The sequence below is a fragment of the Caretta caretta genome, chromosome 8 (assembly GCF_965140235.1).
Source record: "Caretta caretta isolate rCarCar2 chromosome 8, rCarCar1.hap1, whole genome shotgun sequence".
Lineage (NCBI taxonomy): Eukaryota > Metazoa > Chordata > Testudines > Cheloniidae > Caretta > Caretta caretta.
Window position 1 is genome coordinate 75,668,953 of NC_134213.1, and position 16,886 is coordinate 75,685,838.

At 39.8% G+C, this 16,886-nt stretch overlaps 1 protein-coding gene across 1 annotated transcript in view; it reads left to right on the forward strand.

Moving 5' to 3' along the window:
* Positions 1 to 16,886, forward strand: part of GLMN (glomulin, FKBP associated protein) — a 45,582-nt gene that overhangs the window by 26,212 nt on the left and 2,484 nt on the right. Inside the window, exons 14-18 of the mRNA XM_048861639.2 lie at positions 1,472 to 1,556; positions 3,963 to 4,072; positions 9,847 to 9,910; positions 15,515 to 15,638; positions 16,674 to 16,756. Of these exons, the coding sequence (XP_048717596.1) occupies positions 1,472 to 1,556; positions 3,963 to 4,072; positions 9,847 to 9,910; positions 15,515 to 15,638; positions 16,674 to 16,756 (466 nt within the window). The remainder of the gene's footprint in view (positions 1 to 1,471; positions 1,557 to 3,962; positions 4,073 to 9,846; positions 9,911 to 15,514; positions 15,639 to 16,673; positions 16,757 to 16,886) is intronic.

Sequence of the window (16,886 nt, forward strand, 5' to 3'; positions counted from 1 at the left end):
ATTTATTTGAGCATGAGCTTTCATCCGATGAAGTGAGCTGTAGCTCACGAAAGCTCATGCTCAAATAAATTGGTTAGTCTCTAAGGTGCCACAAGTACTCCTTTTCTTTTTGCGAATACAGACTAACACGGCTGTTACTCTGAAACCTTTAATTGCCTAGTAACTCAGTCAGAAATCATGGTAACTGCATGTTAGGGGGCTTATTCCTTCACCCACTTACTTCCCTGGTCCTTCTCACATTAACAGAGAGCAACAATACCCAAAGTCCAAAGGTGCAAACAATTTGATGTTTCTTGGGGTGAACTTCCAGCAAACATGATTCCAGTTTCCTTCCTTAGTGTCCCCCTTCCCAGCTCTGACACCACAGAGCCTTACACCTGTGTCCCTGTTCCCATTCCTGCCCTTAGCAAAACATGATTCCAATTTCCTTACCCCATTCCCTGTTCCAATTTCCCCCTTTAGCAAAACATGATTGCAATTTCCCCACCCCATTCCCTGTTCCCATCTCCCCCACACACCCACCCCCTCACTTCCTGATTGACTGCAGACTATATAGTAAAACTTGAGTTCTGCTTTGCTATACCTTAACTAATCATGTTTCTGAAATTTAACTAACCAATCCTAACATATTGTAACATGATTATGTACCCAATTATATCCCACCACCTTAATTTAGTTTACACCCAGCAAAATTAATTATACAGCAGACAGAAACAATCACGGAACCAGACAGAGGTTATACAGACAAACAATAGCAAAGTGGGAACTATAATGACAAAACAATACAGAAGTGAGGATTTCACATCCCAGCTATTGATAAGTGAGTTCTTGCCAGACAGAAAGCTATCAAACTAAGTTTCCCTTTACATTTTCTAGGCACTTCCCTTTCTCTGGAGGTGATAGGCACTATCAGGACAGGATTGTATTCCTACCAGCCCAATAGCACCTTATTTCAATGTGACTAGTTTGGAATGTGAGGATGTGACCGTTCGCTTCCCAGCTTATGGCTGCCTCTGTTGCTTAGCCGAAGGCCTTAGCCTAAGAACAGGGCCTCAGACTGTCACAGTAAGAGAGAGCCCTTACACCAGCAGACAGTGATTTTGATTCTTTCTTTTGTACCTCTAGAACTAGCCAAGTGATAAGAATACACCTAAATTCTTAGAGCGTAGGCCTTTACAGACAGGCCTGAATATCTATCTATATCCTAACACTGCATAGGAGCTCACATAGGAGCTACCATGTTAATTTCATGACAATGGCAATTGATTTTAGTTTTCTTGTTACTAAAAAACAAAACACTGAAGCCAGCCCTTTTGTGAACTCCAAAGATTAGGGGTAAAATCCTGGCCCCCTTGAAGTCAATGGCAAAACTCCCATTTATTTCTATGAAGCCAGAATTTAATCTATATTTTTTCAATGAAATGTAATGCAATATCTAGGAGATACTGTCTTTCTCTATTTTACTTTAAAGGTGTTTATTGAAGACAAGCAACCACGCTGGCGTAGAAGGCTATGTTATACAAAATATCAAAAATCAGATTGATTTATCATTAAAGGTGAGAATATTGTAAGTTCCTACTTTAGAAAGTGCTTTCAATACCGTTTTTAAAGAATTCATACAGTTTAGGCTCCACATTATTTATGTATTACATATGAAAATACTGTGTTAAAAGGAGATTTGAGTGCTTGACCTTGCATATTTAAAGTTAAGAAATGCAAGAATTAAAGTTGCCTGTGCAACATTAATTTGTCCTCCTTAAGGTTATGCATTATGATACAATCTGTAATTACACAACTACATACTATTTTATTTACAGGCTGAAGTCTGACTTTCTCTGTAGCTGCTGCTCCAAAGCAGGAGTGCACTTGAGTTTTTCAAAGACGAGGTTACCAGATTTTTTTTAACATGGGCAAAATGTATTTTTCCCTTCTTGGAAGCTACTGAACTGTTTCCATTGAAATTTAAAAAAAAAATAGTTTGAGGTAGATACCCAGCATGGAACTATTTTAGCCCAAATGATTAAAGTTTGGCAAAGTTATATAAAAGTATCTGAAAACAAGTTCTGATAATGGGAGGTGTTGGGCAATCTTAGCAGGTGATGCTACTACTGCAATGATAGTATGCACACCCAGCTTTCTAAAGATCACTCTTCTGGCCGATTTAGAAAAACACTTCCGTACATGCTTACATCCCATTGACACTGTTGTCCTGACTCAGGATGCCTTCCTGAATTGGGGCTTTGTTGGTAGATATCCTTCTAATTTTACCTGTGGGTGGTGTTAATATCCACCAGAATAATTAACCACTTCTCTCTGTCCCACACATGCTGTGACATGACACTTCATTATAGCATAACAGCAGTAGTAAGATAATGTATGATTGAGATGACTGTTTCATTCCAAGCTGTTTTCAATGAATTCTCCTAAAATTACCGTTTGTGCAGCAGTTTCTCATGCTTAGTCTCAAAAGTATGTTGTTTTCCTTATTGATACTGGGATATCATCACATAGTTCTTTATCCAAAGGACAGAGAAAAGATGCTCTTTTGGTTGAGGTACTGGATTGGGCTCAGGGGATCTGGGTTCAGTTCCTGACTCTGCCACAGACTTCTTGTGGTATCTTGTGCAAGTTGCTTAGGCCAAAGTTTTCCAGTGAAAGTGCCTAAACTAAAAATGGTCTGATTTTTCAAAGGTGCGCACGACCTGCTGTTTCCATTTACTTCAGTGGGATGTGTTGGTCCTTGGCACTTCTGAGATAGGCCACTATTATCTTTGTGTCCAAATATAGGTTTAGGAACCTACCTTTAGGCACCTAGGTTTGAAAACTTCTGTGTTTCTCTCTATGCCTCTGTTTCCCATCTGTAAAATGGTGATAATACTTTTGTACCTCGCCCAGGTGTTGGGAGAAAATGATCATTAATGTTGTGAAGTACTTGGATTCTGCATTGCTGGTGGGAGTCATATAAGAACTGAAAGATCCCTCCCATCAACTGTTCCCATCCTTGCATTACTCACCTACCTTAAGAGGGCATGAGGAATTCTAGAAGGGGCCCAGTGCCTGTTGGGGCCCCAGTGCCTGTAATTATTACTGTTATGCTTCTGGTGCATAACATTTAAAGTAAGTGTGGTTTGATTATGCATAGCCAAACTCACGGGCACACTTCTTCTTCTTTTCTTTAATACCCTTATTTGGATTTTTTTAAAATTCAGATTAATTCAATATTATGAGTTAGTCTCAGCTACAAAAAAAAATAAAAAAAAAATTCAAAGCCATGATTCCCACAGCCACCCATAAGGTAGCCATATTACATACACTAAAATTTGTATTAAATATAATAAGACAAAATACTTTGTGCAAGGGGTCAAGTTAGTTTCAAAGGAACCATAATTTTGGATTTCCTGGTTTATGTATTTAAAATCTCACTTGTAACATTGCATTGATGTCTTTTTGCTTTTAATTTAAAGAGTTCTGGGTCTGGCCTAGTGTGTTCCCAGTCATGTAGGACATCTGGGTCTGATTCCTGGTCCTAGTCCCCAACCTAGTTTGTTAGGTTGTTGGGAGCTATAAGTCCTGCAATAGCAGCATACTTGAACCATGTGATAGAGTGTGCCTAACATTGCTCAACAGTGGCTGAGCCAGTTGATTTAAAGATCATATTAACAGACTCAAAGAATGGCGTGGTTAGGTGGGACTGGGAAGAGTAGAAATGGGAAGAGAGTCTGATGACTCAGATAAGAATAGAATGGATAGCTTGAGTGGGTGAGCTGGGGAAAGAGTGTGGAAATGTCTGATCTTGAAAAGATTAGTATATTTTGATCATTTTATGGTAATCTGTATACATCTTTTTCCGTAAATTGATTTCCTCATTTTCAGACACTGCCCAGTGGTCATATTGTTATACTACATGATTACGCAAAGTGTGAATTTAAACTTTTTCTCTCTTTTTCCCTATTGCTTTCCAGAAAGCAAATGACAGTAAGTGGTTTACTGGACCCCAGCTGGTTTCACTTCTAGATTTAGTGCTGTTGCTTCCTGAAGGGGCTGAAACAGATCTTCTCCAAAACTCAGATAGGTGAGATGTAATCAGAACTAGAGTAAATCTAAATCTGTGTGTATCTGTATGTATGTGTGTGTATATATATAATTTGAAGATTGCCCATATTTTTATTTAATGACAAAGTAAGTGCAACTAAGCAAGTGACTGCTGCATAATCTATGAGGAGAGTATCAGTTTGTCTCAGAATTTTAGAACCAAGGATGGAAATTATTAGTTAAATAAACTAGTTCCTCCCTGTGATAAGGTGCCCCCTGCCTGGGGTGCCCTCCTATGGCAAGCCATTGCATGACATGCACGTCTGCCTCAGTTTCCAACCAGTTGGAATCCATCCATGCAAAGGAATATTGTCTCTTTTAGTGGCAAATTCAAACCCTGATATAAAAAGTCACAGACACCTAAGAACATAAGAATGGCCATACTGGGTCAGACCAAAGGTCCATCCAGCCCAGTATCCTGTCTGCCAACAGTGGCCAATGCCAAGTGCCCCAGAGGGAGTGAACCTAACAGGTAATGATCAAGTGATCTCTCTCCTGCCATCCATCTCCACCCTCTCACAAACAGAGGCTAAGGACACCATTCCTTACCCATCCTGGCTAATAGCCATTAATGGACTTAACCTCCATGAATTTATCTAGTTCTCTTTTAAACCCTGTTACAATCCTAGCCTTCACAACCTCCTCAGGCAAGGAGTTCCACAGGTTGACTGTGCACTGTGTGAAAAAGAACTTTCTTTTATTTGTTTTAAACCTGCTGCCCATTAATTTCATTTGGTGGCCCCTAGTTCTTATATTATGGAAACAAGTAAATAACTTTTCCTTATTCACTTTCTCCATACCACTCACTATCATATCCCCCCTTAGTCTTCTTTTTTCCAAGCTGAAAAGTCCTAGCCTCTTTTAATCTGTCCTCATATGGGACTGGTTCCAAACCCCTAATAATTTTAGTTGCCCTTCTCTGAACCTTTTCTAATGCCAGTATATCTTTTTTGAGATGAGGAGACCACATCTCTATGCAGTATTCAAGATGTGGGCGTACCATGGATTTATATAAGGGCAATAAGATATTCTCCGTCTTATTCTCTATCCCTTTTTTAATGATTCCTAACATCCTGTTAGCTTTTTTGACTGTCGCTGCATACTGCGTGGATGTCTTCAGAGAACTATCCACGATGACTCCAAGATCTTTCCTAATTAGTTGTAGCTGTAGCTAAATTTGCTCCCATCATATTGTATGTATAGTTAGGGTTATTTTTTCCAGTGTGCATTACTTTACATTTATCCACATTAAATTTTGTTTGCCATTTTGTTGCCCAATTACTTAGTTTTGTGAGATCTTTTTGAAGTTCTTCACAGTCTGCTTTACCTGATAATAAAACATTTCTTTGCAAAATCCCAAAGTAAAACAAGGTTACAATGCAGCAGCCCTTCAATGCCCTTCAAAGGTCACCCTTCCCTAGTCACCTGAGAGTCATTAACTACTCTGCCTCAGTTCCTTTAACCCCTGTTCTAGGGTTCCACTCTCCAGGCCATCTACCTGTGGGTGAAAAGTAGGTCTCGGAACTCTCAAGTCTTTTCCAGTAGCCCCCAATTCAGGTCTCCTGCAAGAGGGCTCCCTGCAGTGCTTTACTCCAGCAGGCCGCCTGCCTTGTGAATCCTACCCCTGTTCAGAGGCACCTCCCTCTAGGAACAATCTTTTGTTCTTGGGCTCCTCCAACAGCCCTCCACTTGAGTCTTCTGCCGAGAGCTCCCTGCAGTGTTATGCTCCTCAGGCCTCCTGGCCTGTGAGTCCTACCCCTGTCCTGCTCAAGGAACCGTCCCTTCCTTGTTTCTGATCCCAGCTTTCGCTGACCATGCTGGTCCTTCCCATCTTCCTAGGGGCCACTGCACAAGCCTTCTTCAACTCAGCAGGGTTCGCTAGCTCTAGCCAGTCCTTGACAGTTTTCTGGAGAACTCATCAGCAGCAGCTCATGGTTTCTGCTCTTATGGTTTCCCCTCATGCAGCTCTTACTTAGCTCTTCCTTCAGGGACCTCCCCACGTAGGGCCTGGGCACCCTCTTTTAAGCCTAATTGGAGTCAGCTGACTAGTGACAAGTGTACTGGCCTCTTTCCTCTTTAAAGGGCCAGCGTCATCCTATGACACTACCCTTTCAGTGGAGTGCAGCATTGCAGTAGAAAAGGTCATGACTGTATTAAGTTGAAACTAGCATGAGAACGGCCATACTGGGTCAGACCAAAGATCCATCAAGCCCAGTATCCTGTCCTCTGACAGTGGCCAATGGCAGGTGCCCCAAAGGGAGTGAACAGACAGGTTATCATAAAGTAATCCATGCCCTGTCACCCAAGCCCAGCTTCTGGCAAACAGAGGCTAGGGACACCATTCCTGCCCATCCTGGCTAATAGCCATTGATGGACCTATCTTCCATGAATCTATCTAGCTCCCTTATGAACCCCATTATAGTATTGGCCTTCAGAACACCCTCTGGCAAGGAGTTCCAGAGGCTGACAGTGCATTGTGTGGAAAAAATACTTTCTTGTGTTTGTTTTAAACCTGCTACCTATTAATATCATTTGGTGTCCTTTGTTCTTGTATTATGAGAAGTAAGTAACACTTCCTTATTTACTTTCTCTGTACCACTCATGATTTTATAAACCTCTATCATATCCCCCCTTAGTCGCCTCTTTTCCAAGCTGAAAAGTCCTAGTCTTATTAATCTCTCCTCATCCAGAAGCCGTTCCATACCCCTAATCATTTTTGTTGCCCTTTTCTGAACCCTTTCCAATTCCAATATATCTTTTTTCAGATGGGGCGACCACATCTGCACACAGTATTCAAGGTGTGGGCGTACCATGGATTTATATAGAGGCAATACGATATTTTCTGTCTTATTATCTATCCCTTTCTTGATGATTCCCAAAATTCTGCTGCTGCACATTGAGTGGATGATTTCAGAGAACTATCCACAGTGACTCCAAGATCTCTTTCTTGAGTGGTAACAGCTAATTTAGACCCCATCATTGTATATGTATAGTTAGTTTTATGTTTTCCAGTGTGCATTACTTTGCATTTATCAACATTAATAGCAATAAGAGGTTACTTACTAGTAACTATTGTTCTTCAAGTGTCAACCTGTGTGCTAGCTCTTCTGTGAGATGTAGTGCCCTGGCATCGAGCTGCAGAACTATCTTGAATGATGCTCCTTCAGCAGAAGAGAGCTCATGCGAGGGTGATGTAATTGCCCTACTGTATATAAGGAAGTGCATCATCCCACAACAGTCTCAATTTCTTCTCCCTAACCGAAGACATTATATAGAAATCTGAGGCAGAGGGGAAGTTGGGCAGGTAGTGTGAGTGCACAGAGATAGTTCTTGAAGAACAAAAGTAACCTCTTTTTCTTCAAGAGAGTCTCAGGGTTTTCCCATTTGTGATAAAACAGTAAGGAGTGCTCCAGCAGGTGGAGGGTGGACATGGAGTTCTTCACTAAATATCGACTGGAGCACGGCTTTCCCAAACTGGCCATCAGAGCACGATGCTCAATTGAAGGAGTGGGTCTAGCACAGAACTCCAGGTTGATGCTTTGCTTATCTCTACCAGAGAAACCTGCCTAAGGCATGCTACTGATGCTGTGGTGGCTCTTGCAGAATGAGTGTTTTAAAGCAGGGGGTTTCCTAGGTGGGACGTAACAACTGTCTGTGAGTATCTGTTCCATAGTGGGTTCTCCCTGGCATCTTTCTTTATATTGCAGATAACTTAATGGGTTTTCTAAAGAGTTTGGTCTTTTCAGGTAAAAACTGAGTACTCCTTTTACATCTAGGTAGGCTTCCAAGGGAATTCCAAGGTAGGAATGAGGTCTGGGGAAGAACATGGGGAGGGAAATACATTGAAACAGGTGGAAAACTGAGACCACCTTAAGCATGAAGCTGGTATGGGGCTTCATGGTGACTTTGTCCTTGTGGGCCAGAGTATAAGGTGGAATGTTCAAAGCACTAAGCTAACTCACCCTCCTAGCAGATGTAATTGCTATTGGGAAGGCTGTTTTAATCACTAAGTGTGTGAGAGGGAGTTGCACAAGAAGCTCATAATGAGGGCCTGTCAGCTTTGTTGGGTCAAGATTTAGGTCCCATAAAGCCCGGGGCTCCCTAATTGGGGGGAATTTATTTACCATGCCCTTAAGAAATCCGGAGACCTTAGTATGGAAGATAGGATTCTCTTTAATGTTATTGTGGTGAGCAGATATAGCTACCATATGAACAGCAATATGAGGAGGCTAAGCCTAAGTCCTGAGACTTAAAGTTTTTATAAAGTACTCTAGGATTGCATGGGCCCAAGCTCAGGATGGAGTCACTTATTTGCTAGTGTCCCAGATAGTAAACAGTTTCCAGTTTTGTTTATAGCAGGGTGAAGCCCTTTGTGGATTGTAAAAGAATGGTGTGAACCCTCATATTAGTCAGCAGGTTATCCTTCAGGCTGCACGAGGAATATCTCTGGTTTGGAATGCAGAATCCTTCCTTACTGTTGAGATAGGAGGTTTGGAAGCAGAGGCAGCAAGTACAGTGATTCTCTAGCCAGCTGCAGAAGATGTGGCTGCCAGTGACGATGAGGTCACATTGAGGCTATTAATAGGATGTTGGCTCTGTCCAACCTGATCTTTATAACACTTGGTATCAGGGGAATCGGAGGAAGACACATAGTAGGAACACATCTAAGAAAACTTTTGTCTTTGTGTGTATTTGGCATTTGGTATTTGGTGTTTTGTTTGACACACAGTGGTCTATTCTGGTTGTCTCTATATGTGAAATACTTGGGCTAGCCACCACTGGTTTCAAGCAGCACTTGTGTTGATCCAGGAACCTTCATGTTCTTCTTACTGGGAAGGTGAAGAGCTACAGAAGTTCTCCAAAGGGGACTCATGTGGCTCCTCTGAAGGAGTCTCATCCCATTTCTCAGCTAGAGGCAGGTCTTTGCAGTGCTGGTATCATTGCTGGCAAGGAAGGCTTGGGTTGGCACCAGATGAGGAATAGATGCATATGAGTGCTGAGGGAGGGCACCATGTTGGAACGGATACTGGTACTGAGGTCTGTGCCAGAGCTGGTATCTCAGCCTCCCACAGGGCTTTTGTGGAGCCCTGTACATAGGGCCACATGGACTGCTGAAGAGGACCCTCTATGAGATCTTTCCATAATTTCTGGATCTGAGGTAAGGGAAGCTGACGAAGTCTCAAGATTTAAGGAGGGCATCTTCTAGATTCATCTCTGAAGGGGTCAAAGGTACCCCAAGGTGATTCTGGATTATGATTAGAGAAATTGGTATAGGCAGTCAAGCAGAAGAAAAGCATGCAGAATGATTGCCAGTAGGCTCAACAGCAGATCCCCTTTCAGGCCTTGAAGATGTTACTGGAATCTGAACCTGAGAGGAGTCAGGTAATCAGTACTGAGATGTTCAAATCCAGAGGAATTTGGAGAAAAACTGCTTGCCTCAAGAGTGTTCAAGCCCCTTTGGGGAGCAGGAAGGAGGAGAAGGATAGTGCTTCCTTTTTCTTTTGCCCTTCTTGTTGGGAGGTTTCATTGGGCCATCACATGGAAGGTTCTGAATATCAACACAGAGCCTTTGAGTTAGAGTCTAGTCAGTTGGAAGTCAGTGCAGAGAGATGCACTAGGTTGACCTGTATTACTAAACAAATGGGCTGCTGTGTTTTATACCAGTTGGTGTTTTTTCAGGAACAAATTAAATTACTGTCAATCTTAATATAAATCTGCACTCTAAGTGATGAACTGTACATTTCTAATTCATAGGATTATGGCCTCACTAAATCTATTGAGATATTTAGTCATTAAGGACAACGAATACGACAATCAAGTAAGTGATGGTTGATTTAAAAAGCTATCTTTTCAATTTAAAAACAATAGCTGTGCCAGTTCATGACAAAGTTAGCTGCTGCTGCAAAAAAAAATGTCTGTATTCAATATCCAGTGAGAATGTTTTTGTTAATGGTGTTCAGAAAATTTTGAAGTTTATACTGGTGAAAGTTAAATGCTTACTCACTATTTTTTCAGCAAGTTTAGTGTTGTTCTACCTCCACCAGAAATCCAGGTCAGCGTCTGTAATTCCAGATAATATCACCATAAAATAAAGTATATAGCCAGTATTCCAAAAATAATAAATATACTTTTACTTGTGTACAGATACTTAGGAAGGGCTAACTTCCACCAAGCATTGTAAAGCTTTTTAGATGGGATCTCTCTACAAACCTTTGAAGTTTTAGAATTGCTTCATTAGTCAAGGAAACCTCTTCATCATTTAGCTTTAAGTGGCATGGAAGAGAATTTATTTTAGTGTCAGGGTGTCTCCCTAAGCATTTTGACAACTCTGCATTGAATAGCTTTTGTTTTTAAACATGTAAAAAAAAAAATCCTGTATTTCCAACTCCTTCTGCAACTGCATTTTTGGTAAATGTCAGTAACTCCACTGGATATTAAAGCCAAATCAGTGCTTCTCAGTAAGATCTGCATTATTGAAATAACATAAGGATTGATATGCCTGTCCCAAATTAGCAAAAAATTGCAGAACATCTTAAACAATAGATATAAATTAAAAAAACCAAACACTCATAATGGAAGAGTTATTTATTTTCCTCAGGTTTCCGAATCCTTCAACTAAAACAATATGAAATAGCTTCCTGGTACTTTCTAAGTTCACCGAGACCCTGCAGCAATGTTAATATATTTTGCATAATATACCATGCTGTGAAATCCCAACTCCCCATGTCAAGACAAAGATTTTCAAACAAAGCAGATGATATTTTGGCAAAAAGGGGTTGGGAGGGAAATAGGACTAGATTGTAGTGCTGTAATTGCTCCTGGCAAATGTGTTTTATTGAACTACTTTCTTAGGATAAATTTTGCTCTCTCTGAGAGGGAAAAACAGTACATTATTTCCTCCTAAGGGCAACATGCTTAAGATTGTACGCCATTCTGATTTTGCAGATAGCTCTGCTGCTCTGGTTGTGGTCGGGGTTTCCACATCAGTTTTTCTGACGCCTATAGTCTGTGTTTAATCCATACCTCTGCTCTTATATTGACCTCTCTTTTTTGCATACCCTGTACCTTTTTCTGGCTGGCTACTTCATTGCTTTACTAGATATAGCCTGGAATGTTTCATGCATGAAGACCATTTACTAAACTACCTTACACTGCAATTTCAGACAGAACACTATGTCTTAAATATGTATAAGCAGGGAATCAATACATTTCTCTCATGCTTTGATGTTTGAATGCAAATAATCTGGAAATTGTTACTATAGACAAGTGAAACCCTCCATCCTATTGTATTGTCCTAACTGAAATGGAAAACAATAAACAGCATAAATGGTAAAGTATTTTATAGCCATTTTGGTGTTGTTAATCTACGGTGTAGGTTGGAATTGTCAAACAATATTTTTTTAATATGTTCTCTTTAAGCTCTAACAGCTCCTAGCCAATAGCCTGAAAGGGAGAAACAATGCACCTCTCTATATGCTGGATTCTGGCTATTTACAATTTTATATAAGTGGTAGAAGTTTTTACTCAACTTCAATTTAAAGCAAGATTTTACAATGTCGGAAATGTGATGAACTGTTCAGCTTTATCAGCAGGCCCGTGACTTATTTTTCTCTCTCTCGTCTGAAGCAGTCAGCAATATTTGTTTTTGGCTGTGCTATTTCAGATCAGCCTGGACCAAGCTTATCATTCAACTGCTGTAGTAGCTTTTCAGTGTAATGTTTTATGACTGACTGATCCGTTCTTGTATGCAGTCACTCCCATCCAGCTGCATCTAGATGGATCCATGTTCTTAGATAGCCAAGGAAGCAATTTATATTTAAATTTCACAACTGGCTTAACATCAGGTTGCAGTTCTGAGCAGCTGAACTATATTTCTTTAAGTGCCATAGCTTGCACAGCTTAGCTTCAGTACTGAAGACTGAAGAGCCATTGGAATTTTACATGTTTAATTTCTTACTGTACTCTAGTACTGAAAAGGCCACTTATCCCCATAACAAAGGCAAGTCCTACTGACTGTTTTCCCCAAGTCATTAGTCACCAACATTCCTGCAATTCATAGAGTTCAACAGTTTTTATAATCAACCAGGTCTCATAGTAAAGGCTTTATTTTAAAAACTGTTCCTAATATAAATACACCTTTCCTTCAAGCTAGTTTTCCTTGTTTCCTAATGCCCTTTATATAGGAACCTAAAGTTGGGGAAAGTTCATTGGTCACCTTGCAGATTCTAAATTAGTACCATTGAAGGGACATGACTGTAATGCTGCCTGTAGTGATTCAAGAATATTAATGCCAGCCTCAGGCAGAGACTGTTAGGAACCAAGGCACAAACCCCAAATTAGTTTTGAGTTCTATGCTTAGATTTCATCTACAAATTACCAAGTGTAAATTACTTAGGCACAGTAATAGCCTTAATATGGAGTCACAGATATTGCCCTCTGTTACTCCGATCTGTCTCGCCACCCAGGTGAGCCTACTTTTGTGATAGATGGTTCCTTACACCAAGACTCACAGAAATATTCAGGTTACTCTGAGTCCCAAAGGACCAGTCATTTACCCCATGCCAGTTGCAGCTTAGATCTCACACCAAAGACAACACTTGTAGCCAAACTATATAAAGATTTATAAAATAGGAAGAAGAAACCAGAGAGTCATTTAAAAGGTTAAAGCAGGTAAAGTTATACACAAATGAGTTACGATCCTAAGTTTCAAAAGGTAATACAAGCTTCTGTAATCAGCAAATATTGTATGTCCTTTAGGGCTAACTCAGGCTAAGCAGCTGGGGATCTTTTGCTTTTACCTAGAAACACTTTGCCTCCTACCCCCACCCCAGAATTCAAGCAGCATAGAGATAATCAGCTCCTTCATGTTAGGAATTTTTATCCCACTCTTGCCATGTGCTTTGAGTTGCAAACTCAGCTGATGGGAGGAATCCACTAGCATGAATCATCTTCACAGCAGACAAGCGAGGGAGAGAGCAGAACAACAAATATCTTTTGTCCTCTTTAACATGCCACAATAGTTTGTCTAGTGTTGATTGACCTTGCTTGTTGGGAAGGATGTAATGCCTTCTGTTGATAAGCCCTTCATGCTAATTAACATCTCTCTCCTATCTGGTGATTTCCACAATCACAGGCTCACAATACAGCCACTCAAACATTACCTGACAATATGGGATACAGATGTTATAAGTGAGATTAATGCATTCAGCAACCCACAAGCATTCAATAAAGTCTAAACACATTCTTATAATTCTAATACCTATTTTAACAATTCTAGCCCACAAGTGGGGCAGACTGATTCCAGATATGTATTTGTTAGTGTTCAGTTGAGACATGGGGACTCTGGTATGAGTGGGCACTGGTCTGAGCACTTCCCAATGACCTTTTAAGAAATTCCATTTGTTTCACTGTTCATACATTAGTGGTTTCACCAAAATCTACATACCAGTACCCCTAGTATATACTATTCACAGGCAAAAAATTGTAATCTGAAGTTAATCTGTAAATATTTATCACTTTAATGTGGTTGGGGAAGGGAATTTTGAGAACATTATAGTTCTGTAGTTTTTGGGTCCTGTATCACCACCAGTCTTCAGACCATATTTGGCCTTTAGTTACACACTATTATATTCAAATTCTGCTATCAGTTACAGAATTTGGAGTTATATAGGTGTAAGTGAGGTAGACTTTGTGTGCAATTAGAACTTAATCATGGTGTATCATTGGAGATGTAGTCCAGCTGGAGAACCCATCCCATAGAAAAGAATGGGGACATGAGGAACCTGAACTACAATTCCCATGGAGTATTACAACATTTTTCAGTTTTTGTAAATTAATTTTTTTGAACCACAGTCAATTTTCTGTGGCAAGTAGACACTTTGTGAAAAATTGTCAAGTCAAAAGACAAGTTCTGTCAAAAAAATGTTTTGAAAGAAAAGTCTTGACCAGCCCCAATTGTAATTTCATGTTTTTCTCAGTGACTTCAGCATCCGATTTGCTAAGTTTACCGTAAAAACTTTTTTTTCCAGCAGCTAATTTTTGATATGCCACCTGGATTTTATAGTCAAATAGATTTTTTTTTCTGGCTCATGCAACATCATCAGGAATAGATTCTGCAAGTCAAATTATGCCCTTAGCTACCTTAAAAAAACAACAATCCAACTATTTACAATACACGTTACTAACAGAGCTGTCCCAATTCATCACCATGTTCATTTGCTAGTACAGTACGTTGTATCCCCATCCCCTACCCTTCAGCTGTTTGTCTTTAGATTGCAAACCCTTCGGGATAGGGATTGTTTGTACAATGTCCAGCATAATCAGTGCACCCACAAAGCAGAGTTTCACAGGTGTTAGCTTATGGCAGAATCTGGCTGTGTAGTGGGTACTTAGCTAATAATTCTGTTCACGTTTGAATTAGATTTAAAAATAGCTTATTTTCTTAGCTGTGTTGTTTCTGCAGTGGCAACAGGAGTAAAAGTAGGAAAAAGTGAGCAGATCAGACTTTTACACGCACACAGGAGTCCAAGGGCTTGTCTACACTACCGCGCAGGTCGAGCTAAGATACGCAACTTCAGCTACGTGAATAGCGTAGCTAAAGTCTATGTACTTAGATCTACTTATTGCGGTGTCTTCACTGCTCTAAATCGATAGCTAACGCTCTCCCGTTGACTCCGCTTGTGCTCCTCTTTCTGGTGGAGTACTGGAGTCAACAGGAGAGCGCTCAGCGGTCCATTTATCGTGTCTATACTAGATGTGATAAATCGACCCCCGCTGGATCGATCGCTGCCTGTCGATCTGGCAAGTAGTGTAGACAAGCTCTAAGCCTTCTTCACCCTCCACAAAAATATCAAGTCACTTCCAACTTAGCCTGAAAGAGGGAATGAAAGAATATGCACCTTCCCCATGTGCTATAATCCTCAACCTACATGCCAAAAGCTCAACCTTCCTCTTATCCAGCAGTTTAAGCCTTCAGTTTTCTCTTGAAAATTTGATAGTGCAATTAACATGAAATAGCAAAAATAAAACAAGGAATACTGTGCTGATTGTATTATTTCCAGTAAAAGACCCCGTTTTAGTTTATCTGAAGCTTGCTACATACTTCAGTATTTGTTTATTTAGGTTGGTTACATTTTCTTTCATAACAGAGTGTAGCATATGATGTAATTCTGTTTTAGTAGTGCAGTGTTAACGGCCCAGTTTTGAGAATAATTTCAACTCTGGTTTATAAGGAATGTAAATGCTGCTATAGGAAGGCAAAGGAAGTTAGGGGGTTCAACAGCTAACTTCCTGTTGTGCATGTCAGCACAACAGGATGAGTAAATCCTTTTCCTTCCTGGACCAGCAGTTTAGGACAGAAACTGTGTTCTACGGCTTAGCTAAAAACTGATTTCTAACATTTTTTCTTTTCCAATTTGAACAGACTGGTATATGGACTGAACTTAACAAGATTGAGCAAAATTTCTTAAAGCCTTTGCACACAGGACTTAATATGTCAAAAGCACATTATGAAGCAGAAATAAAAAGTAAAAAAGCAAATAGACGAGGTTGGTTGTCTCCATTACTATCCTTTAGATGTGTCCTTTAGATGTGGAAATGGTGTGAGAAAAATGAGTGAACACTATGTAGGTTGTATTTTAGGTAGAAGTATTTGAAATATGCTGGGTTCAAAATGATCACACAACAACCCTGTAGATACCATATTTGTCATTAGGAACTACTTTCGTAATGTAATAGGGGTCAGAAAACAAATCTGTGGGCTTTGTTTTCATTACTATGCTTTCTTCAGTTTTTCATCCAATATGGACTATTTATCAATTAAAAGTAGCCATTATTCAGGGTCTGTTTATTTCCAAGTGCACATACATGTAAGCCTTATGGAAGCTAATAGAAAAATACATGTGATTCGGAGATTGTTTCAACATGAGTGATATCATGTGGACATTCAAAAATTGCTCTGCACTGCTACTTCTGACTTAGTGTTCATGCAGCCTACAGAAGCAATGCAAACCAAGAAAGGGGGATGGATAAAATATGGAGAAGCTAGTAGCCTTTGCTTAAACAATAAAATTAATATTTAAGTGGTAGATAAATTAAATCATGGCATTGGACCCTCTCCTGCCATCTTTTTACATGTGTAACTATCTATTATTCAAAGAAAGTTGTATAAAAAATGGATGACAGGATTGTGCTGTGGGAATTCTTGCATTTTTCCATTTTATGTGATTTGCAGCTTCATAAAATTGTCTTGTACTGCAATATAATATACCTCTTGCTATTTTACTATAGTACAAGATTTATCTTTTGAAATCCATATAGTAATAGTTCATATGCAACACTTACTATAGAGAACAGCCCAATAGCTTAGTAATGCAGTGACCTGCCATATGGAACGCTGAAGCTATAGGAGCCACCTGAGGTCTACATTCTGTTAGAATTCAGCGCTCTCCATTCTTAACTCTTGACCAGTCACTGGATACACACATTTAACAATTTAGAATTTATAACTGTAATATAATGAAGATGTTAATTTAAAAATTAGAACACTCTGCTGCTCTATAATATGTTCTTTTCTTTTGCAGAATCTCACAATTCTAAAGCAGTTTGTTCTGTAACAGTTGGCGGGGAAAAGATGCCTAACATGACCACTGAAATGCAGCTTCAGGTAAGTTCATACCTTTTTCCAAAGTTATGCAAATGCATTTAGACTGTTGTTGTGGGGTTTTTTTGTTTTTGTTTTTTTACCTGAAGGCAAGTGTACATTTAGAGCTGACTGGGGGGAAAAAAATGTCATT